Source organism: Strix uralensis, chromosome 1 (assembly GCF_047716275.1).
Source record: "Strix uralensis isolate ZFMK-TIS-50842 chromosome 1, bStrUra1, whole genome shotgun sequence".
Lineage (NCBI taxonomy): Eukaryota > Metazoa > Chordata > Aves > Strigiformes > Strigidae > Strix > Strix uralensis.
In genome coordinates, this window is record NC_133972.1 from 148,093,929 (window position 1) to 148,107,752 (window position 13,824).

The 13,824-nt window shown below is 38.1% G+C and overlaps 1 protein-coding gene across 2 annotated transcripts in view; it reads right to left on the reverse strand.

The window, feature by feature from the left end:
* TRIQK (triple QxxK/R motif containing) overlaps window positions 1-13,824 on the reverse strand; it is a 64,796-nt gene that overhangs the window by 42,606 nt on the left and 8,366 nt on the right. For both annotated transcript variants that reach the window (XM_074884414.1, XM_074884423.1), the window contains one exon: window positions 3,931-4,011. In XM_074884414.1, coding sequence (XP_074740515.1) covers window positions 3,931-3,991 — 61 coding nt within the window. In that variant the 5' untranslated portion in view covers window positions 3,992-4,011. The remainder of the gene's footprint in view (window positions 1-3,930; window positions 4,012-13,824) is intronic.

Below are 13,824 nucleotides of genomic sequence, written 5' to 3' on the forward strand. Positions count from 1 at the left end.
CCCCACAGAAAAGGCAGTGTCACTGTCGGATACTGGAGCACTGGCTGAACGAGAGGCACTACAGACAAATTTTGGCTGGTGGCAGGAGAGATGGCTGAAAGCCAGCTGACAGAGAAGAGCAATATCAATCTCTATGCTGGGGGAATCCTCTGAAAATGCTACTGAAGCAAACAGCAACCGCTAGCGGCACACTGGCAAACAAGACATGAATGATCCTGTACTCATGGAGGAGAGAAAAAGGCAAACGGCTGAACTGAAGTGATCAACATGAACTTGAACCGTGGCACAGGGCAAACATGTGGCATGCCGTATGGAAACTCAGAACAAAACAGAAAGCTTGGAACAAAATGAAATTAAAAATCTGCCTTTATTTCAAATTACTCCACTAAACATCTAACTGAAAATTGTGTTGAAGTTGACATGACTTTGTGACATGTTGTTCCTTAAGACTGCCATTTTTCATCAAAAAAAAATATTAAAAATGTTTCAATCTGGTTACCTTCTATCCAGCAAGGCTAGAAAACATTAAATTGTGAGCTGAAAAATAACACACCATTAGTCAGCAACAGATAGCTGTTCAGTCAGCATCCATCATAATATTTTCAAGAATCCATAGATATCAAATGCCTGGAACGGAAAGACAGCAATCACTCTAAGCATGGATTCAGAACTTTAAATGCGTTTAATAAATTAATTTTTTAAAGACAGGTCCCATGCAGTCTCCCTTTGCCCACTCTTTCTAGATATAACCTATCTGGGAAAGTGTGATCAAATGCCCATCTCCAAAACAGATAAGCCTTCTATCTCTGTTCTCCTACAAACAAGAATGACCCTCCCATAAGCTACACAGTCCTGGAGCATGATGGCATTCTGTATTCTGGCTCTTCTACAGAACAGCCTCACAATAAAGCATTCCTGCAAAAGCACCTAAGCTGCCAAATTTGACGAATGGCTTATTTGATGAATGGATTTTAAGAAAAAATTTAAATTCTTCCTGTATAATTCCTAATAAGTATCTGAATTAAATCAAATCATGAAGAATTAGATCAAGAAGAGTTAAAATTAAGGATCTGGAGCATCTCTCCTATGAGAAAAGGCTGAGAGACCCGGGACTGTTTACCCAGAAGAGAAGGTTCAGAGGAGACCTCATCAACGTATATAAAAATCTGAAGGGAAGGTGCAAAGAGGACAGAGCCAGGCTCTTCTCAGTAGTGCCCAGTGACAGGACCAGAGGCAACGGGCACACACTGAAACACATAAAGAAAAAGCTTTGAGGGTGGTCAAACACAGGAACAGGTTGTCCAGAGGGTTTGTGGAGTTCCCCTCCTTGGATATTCAGAAGCCATCTGGACACTGTCCTGGGCAACTGGCTGTAGGCAGCCCTGCCTGAGTAGGGGGTTGGACCAGATGACCTCCGGAGGTCCCTCCCTGCCAACCTCAACCATCCTGTGATTCTGTGATAAACAGATGAATTATCATCACTTACTCAAAACTATATAAAAAGAAAAAAATCAAGAAGTAATGGCAAAAAAATGAAAGACTTCCATATTCGTTACGGCAAGAAAAGTCATTTACTGGACAGTATTTGTCAATAACACACCTATTTGTCCTATAATACACCTAAAGGCACAATGAGACTCGAGGGATAGCTCCACTAAGCTCAGCTACGAGGCCTAAAGCTAGCCCAAAATGCTATACGTAAAACTCAAACATACCTGCAATATTACAGTATAAAACCATATCCACAAATTTTCAACTCCCCCCCTCTCACATTCATTAAGTTCACTGATGAGATCAGAGAACTAATTTCCATTGGCAAACTCTATGGCTATATCAGTGAATGACCAGAATGGGAGCTGAAACCACCATCATCAGAGCAAAAGGCAGTGGATAGTCTGTTTTAGTTCTTGCTCTCTGTACTCTAAGGAATACTACAATCACAGAAACACCTCCTCGGTTATTTGCCTGCCGGTGTGAGATTCTTCCCTACGATAATTTTTAACACTTGCTTTTGCCAAGTTAAGAGCAATGCATCGCATCTAAGCAAAATGAGCTCATTATGAGCCCCCTCAGACACTGTATTTTGCAGTACCCAATGGATCATGATGCTGCATCGGCTAACAGGAAAGGTGCCAAATTGTTCATACAACACACTAGCCCAAAACCAGAGAGTCAGCAACGTAACAGAATCCCTCTGAGTCCTCTGAGTGCTGGGCCCCAATACAAATACTGTCGCCCCCTTGCTACAGCACAGTGTTCTTTCCCCTGCTCAAGGCATAGCTGACCAGTCCTGGTATCTCACTGGTGTGAGATGTGTAACCGCAGTGTCACACAGTAGTAATGTGCAAGAAATAGCTCAAGCTGTGGTAATTTTGGGAGTCGCATACTTAGATGCAGCTTTACACCTCCCCGGTCCTCCAGCAGCCCAACCTGATCTCCAGGGATCCCACTAGAGATCACCAGCTTCTTTCACCCTGCAGAGGACTTCAATAAACAAGTCGAACTGCGGTCACCTGGAGGGGTTCACAAAAGGAAGAAAAGCAACCCTAAAGGAAGCTGCTGTAAAAGAAGTGACCACGATGAAAAACATGCAGAGAAAACGCCAGAAAGCTGATGCAATCATCCTCTCTCTGAACACCCAGTTACATGGGATGAGCTGTCCCAAAGATGAGCTGCTGCACTCCTACTTCTCACTAAACCCATTTGGGTGAAATATTTGTGGTGTCATCTTTTGCTGGGTAACAGTTTCTTTGCAAGGTTTCCTACACGAAACCTAAATCGCACAAAAGCGGAGCTCATCTATTTAAATATTTTTCCAGTATATCTGCTTCCCATCTGTAAAGGTACTCGGACGTTTTCAGCCATGTTTCTATCTCAGAGAATGAACTGAGGAAGCCTGCCACAAGAACTGCTCAAGATTAGGAAATATAAAGCATTTCACAGCTATCTAAAACAAATAAAATACAAAACAGTTCCTTACTTTCAACTTTAAATGCAGAAAAGACCATTAAAACAGTTATTTTAAAATAATAAGGCAGCACTAAAAAAATTAAGACATGATAAAAATAAGATTGTTTGCATATCCCTAGCTCTTTCACCATGATATTTTTTTCCCCGACACTTGCTATTTTTCTGCATATTTAAACATAGATGTAGGTGCTTAGCAACTATAAAACAAAGTCATTTACCTAAATAACTGAGTATAGATTAAGGTACTTCATTTTATATACGTACTTTTAAAATATTGTGTCTGTTTTATAATATTATTTAACACCTAGAGAGGTAGAATCCTATCCGGATTCCAAAAACAAGCCACTTACCTTTACATTTAAGCAAATAGGGATTTGAGTCTGGTATGTAGGTATCTGTGTGAGTGTACACGTGTGCATTCACAGGTATGCATGTGTGTACTTTGTATACAAGTTACCTACATACACAATGGGTAAGAACAGAAAAAGACCTAGGAAAATAAATTATTAACATGTTAAAAGTATTGCATTAGTCTGAGAATAAATGCAGTTATATAATGTAAAGGTCTGTATCATTCAGTGTATCAAAAATTGTTATAAAGCATGAAGAGTATTTTGTTAGAAATACCTGTATTTTAAACTGGAGAGAAACAGGAAAATCAGGAAAGTTCCAACAGTTCAGAAACATCATGGAGTCATTGCACTGCACCATTTCACTAGTATGTCCAAACACAGAACATGGATTTATCAAGTTACTTGAAACTGTCTTCATAAGAAGTTTTGCTGAATGAATTAGTCAACAGTATATAAAAAACGTTTCCCTGGAGTGTGCATTGTTTTGCACCACTTGTGAGCAAAACAAAGTTTTTGAAGAGGAATAAGACATTTTGTTACACTAACTGGTCTGGCTGAAAAAAACAGGGTTTTTTTAAGTACACAAACTTTTCTTCAGATCTCTTACCTATTTGTTTCCTGTATTGGTCAACAGGAGTCCTTGCTGTAGAGGCATCTTTTCTACCCATCGTTTTCAATCCAAAAATCACTGTCAGTATCGAAAAAAAATATGCATTATTCCTAAACAAGTTACTAAGGAAATCAATGACTTATAACATCAGAAAAAACTGTAACAAGCAACATTTACATGATTATACACAAAGACATAAGCCTTCCCAGAGTACAATGAGACACTGGAGTTAATCATCACTATTCTGAAGACTATTAGATAACTTCTAAACATACCTTTTTCCCCATTGCAAGGGTTATTAACATTACAGAATGCCTGTTAGTTTGAATAAAAAAAGGAAAAAAAGAAGGATTTAAACTGATTGCACTGTAATTCCACATTTGGTACCACTGAATTACATTCCTATATAATTTTTTTCTTTAGTAAACCAGGGAGTGAATGTCGTATTGTGAGCTGTTTCTATTGTTGGCAAACACATTTACACTACACCCAGGAGTCTGAGGCAGAAGTAAGCATGTGTGCATCCACAGGTGTAACTGCTCAGGAAACCCACCTGCAGATGCAGCCCTTCAGCCACCCTGAGCAAAAGAGAGGAACAGATGCCTAAAACACAGCAACCCCACACTCTCCTACCTTCCTGTCAAGGGCTCTAGAGGTCTGTGAATGAAAAGAAAGTGGAGAGTAAAAATGAGAGCTGGGTCTGTGCCCATCTTACACCTCTCAGCCAAGGTACTGAGAGTTTAAATCACTTCAATGCATTTAGGTAACAACCATCCTGACTCTTCAATGGGCTTCTTATGTTGCACAGCGCAAGCAGGTGACATCAGGATTGCACAGGGAACTGCACTATCATTCAACCAAAGATGCTTTTTTTGGTATTTTGGTGCTCCCACACCATCCATGTAACTAAACAAGCACCATCTCAGTAGTGTTCTAGCAAACTCCCAATATACCCATTTAATAATAAGAGACCTTATGGTCTCTTATTCATCCCCTCACAGGGCTGCCACTCAAAAGATACAAGAAGGTGAACATGCCCAGTTCACCTCTTTTTCCATAGTCAAAAAATACCCGGCTTTTATGCTTGTGGCTCAAAACACTGGTTTTCAACCATTTTGGCTGGGCTGAAGACATCGCTCATCATAGTGATGATAAGCCCCACTATTTGACCACCTCTATGACACAAGCCTCCTGACATCAACCCCACACTCGCAAGAGGACTGACATTTTCAACAGTGTCAGATTTACCGTTTGAGCACAGAAGACGCACAACAACCAACATCTGCCTTTTCCCAACTGGCCTTGGTGAGAATAGTGCCAAGGACAAACTTTGGCCAAACCGTCCCGGGTAGCCACAAACCATCTGCAAATGGTGCACATATGGCCTTGAAGTATCTGCTGGAGTTCTATTTTTCTGTTAGGCATAACCAGCTGCGTTACAGCAAGACGAGCTTCCCCAGGCTCTGCCAAGGCATGCTGTCTGGGAAGTGCAGCCCTTGAAGGCACTGTGATACCAAACCATGGGCCAAAAAGCATGCCAAGACACTGCTGAATGGGCTACTGTCAGCATCCCAACCTTAAACATCCACCATTATTTCCTTCACAGCTTCAAACAAGGTTTGAAGTATAGCTGCAGGAATGATCCCATCAGTTATTCATGCATTTTAAAACCACAAAGTTTCTTCTTTTATCTATTCTGTAAGAATTATTGACATTTAATGTCAAGTGACAAATCCAGGCTCTTTAAATTAAAGTGTGTGACACAGCATAAAAAGAACTTTGGTGCTCAAATTCAGCAACCTTTTTTAAAGGTATTCAGGAATAATAACAAGGTATAAAAGACTGCCATTAGTTTTTAATCCGAAATGGAAACTCAATTATAGTGTACTAATGTTTCCATACATTACTTTGGGTTAATTCAGAGAATACTCCCATTTTATGTAAAACACCGAAGCAGTAAACTGTAATCCACCGGGGGGTTTTTCCCCTCTGTTATGCTTCCCAGCTACCCTCTAGACTGAGTTGTATTTCTCACGTAACATTCACATCATAATAACAAGAGTGGAAAACAAAAGTACCATTTGAACTTTCAGCTAGTTGAGGAGATAACAGATACATTTTTACACTGCAAAACTAGTTCTTGGCTTTTTAATGCCACTGTTAAGAGACTGTTTTGACTTGCCTTTTGCAATTTCAATAGCCTATTAATGTTTTGTAACAAAACATCAGCTGTGAAAGATGTTTGCAGTTTTAGCAGTGCCAATAAAACACAAGAAGAAAACACAGGCACGAATTGTTTCCCGACTTAATACGAGCCACATGATGCTTGCATTTGCCCGCATGGCTCGGCATCACCAACTCCCGTATCTAGAACCTCGACTCCTCTTTGTTCTTCAAAGGGATGCAGTAATCATCATTCATTTCCACCGCTTTGATGGTTAGATAGCAAATGCCCGAGAAACCCATGGAGACATTAGCACATACAGCCGCAATGTCTAATAAGACAGCTATTTGCATAAAAGATCAGCCACAATTTAGAATGTGTTGTGATAGATGTGGAAAGGGAATAACAGATCTATATTAGCATGTATGAAACCGAGATTGTTTTCACAATTTAATTCCTCAGGGACTGTGGCTCATCACCTTCTTGTAAAGAATCCTGCATTCCCTGAGGAAGCAACTTGCCATGAGCCAGAGTTAAACTAAAATATGGATTAATAAGAGATAATATTTATTATTTATGAACCTTGCTGTAGGAGTGGTTTCCAATGTAACTTTCTGACCAGATTTCTATAAAGGAAAAGCCTGGAACGTGTGTAAGTCATGAAACAATTTGAAAGCGCCTTTTCCCCATTTAAAATCGCAGTGGTCATCCTACAATAATTGATCATCTTAACTTTACTGTAAACAAAATTTGCAGTCAAGTCTTTCCCAGCTGTCTCTGGCTGTTCAACTGCCTCCAACATCAGTGAGTGGAGGATCTGGCCTTTCCTCCATTTCCTTGCCAAATCGATGGGATGGGCAGCATGCCGTACTGCATGCACCCTAAGCAGCCTTCAGGTCCCTGGAATTTTAATAACTACATAACCATTTAAAAAACACATAAAGGACCTTGTGACTGCTCTTTTTACAGGCTACTAAAAATACTTCAAGAGTAATTTCAGATCATTTGAAGGCAACATGAGCCCTCCTCAACTTTCGAGCTTTTACAAAAGATGGTTTTAAGAAAATGAAGTGAGGCCCAAAGGAAAGATGTTTTGTTTATTGCCATTTCAGATATACTACAAGGTCAAAAGACATCTTTGTTTTTGTGGTTCCCTTCACTATTTTTTCACCCTCTTTCTCTTCCCCTCTCATAATTCATCTTTGAAGGCTTACACCCTTGGAAGAACACATGACTTTTCATCCTCTTTTATTCAAAAGCAGTGACTGATAATAATTATTACACACAATAAATTGCCTATTATCACCTCCAACTGTCAACAGCATTTTGTGAGATAAAAAACAGTTCTGAATGTCCATTCAAGTTCTGGCCACAGAAGCGTTTAAATCACAACTCACTACTCTTGATGCATACACAGCCTGTACCAACCACAAAAAATTTAAAGCAATTACTTTAATAAAATAGAAACATACTGTGAATGACTTTAGAAATACTAATAAAAAACAAGTTCAGGGACTATATAGCACAAAGAATGTACTTTGTGCATTTGTGGTGCAATACAAATGATTAATGATGGTGATAAGGCTTAAAGTGTGAACCAGGGAACACTCAAAGTTCTACGTATGTGCATGTGTACAAACTTTCTTAGCTGTGATATTTGATAGTATGTTTGCATTCTTCAACGATAAGCTGCCCAAATATTAAAAGAGTGCATGTTAAAGAAATGATCAATGAAACGACTGGTTTTGTACCTTAAGTATAGCTAGTCAGTTGAGAGAAAAGCAAGTAAAACTTCAGGATAGGAAAGCAAGCACAGAATGTAAAAGTACTGGACCAAGTCTTCATCTGTAATTGAAAATGCAGAGAATATCTGCATATATGCAGAAGCACCTTATCCTTAAGTGCAAATGGGTATCTAATCTAAAAATCCTTTTTTTTTTTTTTTTTGTTGTATGCAATGCAGTTGGTAATTTGAATGCATAACCCAAATTATTCTTTAACGTGATTCAAAGCTTACTGATGTCAGTGAAAGAATTGGTCTTTTACCAGTTAATTCCATAGCTCATAGTTTAATAAATAATAGATATTAAAACCCTTACAAGTTACAAGAGAGCACAAATAGCCTGTTACCCTCATCTGGTAAAATCCAAGGAGCACATCGGATCCTCTGTGAACATCAAGTTATTGCAAAGAACTGGTAGCACTGTATTTAACATGGGAAGCTGTCTGCATGTAGGTATTTTGGAAACCATTGTTGTTGGTTATTTTAATTGGCTTTTTTTGGTGTACTGCTGAAGTACAGTAACAAAGGTCTGTCTGTACAGCAGTGGAAGAAATGCAGTGGAAGTAACCTGCTGCAAAACTGCAATAATAATGCAGCTGAATATAACCATACTTTAGCCAAGAGAAAGAATTTAAAAACCTTTGCTACTACTACTTAAAGAAACTATACAAACAAAAAAACCTGAAAAAAGATATATTCATGTTCTATTGATAAGTCTTACAGTAGTCTTCACCATTCCTCTGCCAAGTCTCTCTCAAAGGATGAGACTATTTTTCAAAAGAAAGAGTAACTGCCCATGGTGCTTCTTCCAGAATCTAGCTCTACTTTCTTTGGGGATTTATTTAATTTTCTTTTAATAAAAAGAAATTAACATTTCTTTACTTAATTTAACCTTGAAAGCAGCAGAGGTGATTTAAGTTCAGTTAAATTTGGGAAAACGAATCAAAAAAACAGGATCCATAACTCCAGTTGGAACAAATATTACTAAAATAATCTTAACTTTTTACAGAAGGACAACAAGCACTGCACCATATCCCAAGATTAAAACTATCTAGGAATTACAACTTTTGTTCTGACACATATCAGGCTATTCGTAGTTTCATGTAAGCACTAGGAACAAAACACACATTGTTACTTCCAGCAAGTGCCCTTTGCACTCTAGGGAAAGGAGCTGCTCTGTTGTTAGTTATATAGTGCCTACGGAACCCATCAAATTAGCTCTAACTTTATTTGTAGGACACAGGTAATAGTCCATATGAATACTCAGCATATTCTCCTGGATGTTTCGAAATCCTGAGGCAATACATTATGAAACATAAATTTCATCAACAACCCAGATTAGTTCCACCTTATTTCAGGAAGGTGAGACACCCAAGTTATGCAGGAGGCCACCTCCACTTCCTTTGCCATGATTGAAGAAAGAGATGCAATAGTAAGGAATGCAGATTGCCTCCAGCAATCTTGCTTTCTTGCTACGCTCCTAAACCTCCCCTAAGTACCTAAAATTTGGTGGGATTATTTAGGCCCAAGTATTTGCATTTGCTCCTCTAGCAAAAGGTCCACTTACTTTTGCTAGATATAAAATGTTTTTAAACATCTTAAGAGTTGAAAATATTATCAATAAATGTATTAATGACAGCCAGGAAAAAAGTGAAAATTTCAAGGATCACAAGACCTGACTAAGATTTTTTAAAAAGACTTCATACTTAGGTAAATTTGGGGTTTTTTAAGAAAAAAGAGGCCATTAAAAATGTCAAAGGTTCCTTCCATTCCCAGTAGAGCACAGTTTGTCACAGCTTCTACAGGAAGAAGAATCAAAATGTACTAGGCCAAAACTCACTTATAAAAACATTACTTACACAGAAGGTATCTGTTTAGCAATTGATGTTATACTTGTTCTAAAATCAGTACAACATTTTGCAGAAGAATATTCCTATTTGTAGCGATTCAATGCACCTTACATTTATTTTTCATTATTAGGATTTGTTATTTGTCTTCAGAACCAAATTCCCTACTCACTTCAGAGCTGAGTAGAGCTATACCATCTGTGAAACATATTCATTTTAATATGAAGACAGATCTTCATCTGAACAAATTTAAAATTCCAAACGTTCAAAGACGAACTTTTTTTTTTTCATTTTTATGAATATATGACGGCATTGGCATGTCAGGAAAATATCCTTAAAGAATTTCATGAAGGAAAAAAGCATGTATGTGGTTCAATTCTGCCTTGCCAGACAGTTCAAAATGTAGTATTTCCCAAAGGAAAAAGTAATCTCTGCTAAAGGGAAAATTACACTATAAATGACACCATATGCAGTATTTCAGAATAACATTCTTCAAAATAACAGAATCTGTTTAAACTCTTTTTTTTGGAGGGGGGACTACGGTAGAAATCAGAGTTAAAAGGGTAGGAAGAGAACAGGCATCTCCTGCCCATGCTGATGCCCAGCACATCCATGCAGGATGGATACAGCCTCCATGGGGGTGACTGCGGGTGCTGTACAGTCACCTCTGCGGTCTGGGTAAGTACGGAGGACACCACCACCACGACAACTTCACAAGACAGAAATGAAGCGCACACTCTCTGCCTCGCAAGTTAAAAGTTCGTTGAGTCAAGAGCAACAACGAGAAACAATTATTTGCTCCATCTCAGTAATTGAAGCGTCAGCAGCGAACATTTTGTGGTTCAGTTAAATCCAGGCAGTTTTATTCCCTCTTTGATCCCCACTACACACTCCTTCAGCACTCATTTCCTTTGATGAAGTAGGGAATAATTTCAATAACAGGTATAAAGCTAGAGGTCATAGACCTTAGATTTCAAAATCAGCTAAGTCTGCCTAAGCACTTCACTTCTAATATGTTATGAATTTACAATTCTTGAATTTATAGAGCACCACGTGGTTTCACTGAGGTTTTACTCCAAAACCTCAGAAACTTTGTTTTGCCCTACTAGGTGTTAAAACAAGGGAAGAGAGACTTCTTTCCCTTCTTTAAATCAGAAAATAGCCCCTCTACTCTCCCCCCTCTTTAGTTTTGGCAATTGACAAGAATTCCATTTTTTCCAGATGTTGCTCCTTTTCTGGGGCTGCCACAAGTCATAGCTTGTTATAAACCTGGGTGCTTTAACTATATACACTTGTTAATTCCTCATTTCTAGATTTTAAGCTTAGGCTCATTTTTGACAGAAATGAAATTCTTATTCTTCCTTAAGTGAGAAGAAATATTTAGGGAGTAATTATACTTCCCTTTAGCATATCCATCTTAAACTACAGTTCACAACTATCCAGAGGATGGGAAGTCTGTTTCACAACATTTTCAATACTGCAAAATGGGATAATGGCCTTCAGTGAGAACAGATCTTTTAACTTTTGAAGGTATTCACACACAAAAAAATTAGAATAAGTAATTCCATACTGATATTTTTTTTTCTTTCTATTGTGTCTTTTTTTCCATTTGCATTATCTTGGACCATTAAAAATACAAAATTTCTAAGTGAATTATTTATAGATTGAAAAAAGCTTCTTTGAAGTAATATATCAAAACAAGACAATGTGAAACTGGTGGAATTTTTCCTTTCCTCTCACCCTGTTTTTAAAAAAATGCTTTTTGAAGTATGTTAGGCTGTTTCAGCTTATTTTTTTCCCCATTAATTCTAATATTGATATCCCATCTATTTTGACTCCATTTTCATTGAAATTTGTCTACCATTCAAGAAGAAAAACAGGTCTCAGCACACAGTTCATTCCTGCTTGACAATCAATCTAGTAACTGAAAACCAGAAGAAGAGAAAACAGCCAGAAATAAGCCACAGAGGCACAAAGCTGAAGGGCAGACAAATGTGCCCTTCTGTTATATATTTCCCTGTAGTATAATACAATGTCCCATCACACATGACTTCAAGTTATAGTAACTGCTAAGACTGGTCACCACATTTATAGCCTAATGATTGCCTCACTTCTTACCTTGAGCAAGCATGCAAAAGTTGAAAGCAGGCTACAAATGACAGCAGCAAATAGCACCCCAGTACACATAGACCTAATCGTAACACTTCAGCAGAACTGAATTATTACTTTCATTACTAAACCTGGTGTTTGAAAGGACTTAAAAGGTAATCTTTCCATCCAGCATTCAGAATGAATATGGGGTTTTTTTCTTTCTCCGAAACTACTGCAGCTCAATAAGTATTAAATAGACTGATCTAGGAATCAAGAAAAATAGTTTTATGCCACTTTTGCGGTCTCACATGCTGTATGAGACTTTCAGGAAAGCAACTCAGCTTGAAACAAATAAATCTATTCTAGTCACCAAGCAAAAGAAATATTAAGTGTAAACTTTTAATTTGGTGGTTTTGGCATTTATGTTTTCCTCTATTTTTCAATAACTGATTAAAGACAGAATAACCTATTAATCTTCACCATAAAGATCAGAAGATAAAGCTGATATGCATTTCCTTAGCCTTAACACATTACATAGTTTTTTGTATTTTTTTCTTTAAAATTGCCTGAGGTGAAAACCAGTAGATAACTTAGTGTTAATATATCAAATGTAAAGTTCAGCCCTACAGTACTTAATAATGAGCTTAATAATCAGGCTTAGTGAACAGACCCATAGATGTTAGCAGCAGCATTTTCAAAAACAAGTCCTACTCTATTGGTTTTGAAGGATTAGGCCATAATTGGGTGAAGAGTTTAAAACTGCTTAAATAACATAGGCTCAGTAGTTTCCAAAGTAGTTCAAAACAATAGGCCAAGCACACCCTCTGCAGATTGTATCTAAATTGCTCAGGACTTGGCTCTCCTGAAACCTACCTAGAGATCCCATTAAAGGTAATGATTTTTAAGATAAAGAATAAAGTAATAGTGTACATGATACCATCTCTTGAGGAGCTTTATGTTCTATTTGGGCAAAAAGAGAGTATAAGATCTTGGTATCTATCAGAAATCTAAATCTTGAACAAAAATTGAATTAAAGGAATGGATCAAAATCAGGCTAAAACCTTTATATGCGCCAAATGAAAAAAATAAGCTTTGATAGCCATCAGAAAATGTGGTAAACTGTTTACTTGACTCATTTTAAGGCAGAGGAGACAAGCGTGGAGTGCAGCTGGGAAGAAAAGGCAGCAAAAAGAAAAAATGTCAAACAGCAGAAACGTATCAGCTGAAATAGCAGAAAGTCATGTGAACATCTGAATGTCCCAGATGCAACCATTTGTGCAAATGTCTACTTGGGCTCTTTTCACAGCTTTCCCATAAGACCACAGGATGGGAGGAGACTGTGTCCCCATCTATTGCCACTGCTCCTGAACAGTGTGTGTGTGTCACAAGGAAGAAATTTTGCTGCAGAGCTCCTTGTCCAGGAGAATGCCAAAGCAAAAGATGACACCAACTGAGACTAACACATTGACTAAAGTACTCCTTTGAGTGTTTCAAGTCACGCAGTACACATGAAATTCTATTTACTGTAAAAACATTAGTGAAATACAGAATTGAACACTTTTTCATGGGTTGCTGGCTTTTGGAGATGGCACATTTTTAAGACCCTGGGTTCTGCCATGTGAAAGGTTGGCCTCTGATGAGAGATTCCTACACCTCAAACTACTTAGGAATAGGATGGGATGGAATCATTATGAGACTCCTAAAAGAGATCATTTAATGAGTAGCTATCAGCTTGTGAGCATTTCCTCAGAAATCCTAGCCTGAGATAAAATGGTAATTTCCTGAGTGCATCTCTCTAAGCACTAGGGGTTGCACATGCCCTCAGCTAGAGTCAAAGGAGAATGTATGCTCCAGCACTGCCATGAAGTTTTATTAGGAGGAGGGGGATGCACTGCCTGAAATCTAGCCTTGTAGACTGCATACGACAAAAAAAAGCCCTGCTAGAGCATACAGTAAAGTGAGTTCAGGCTGGTTTTCATAAGAACAGATTCAACAGCAACACAAGA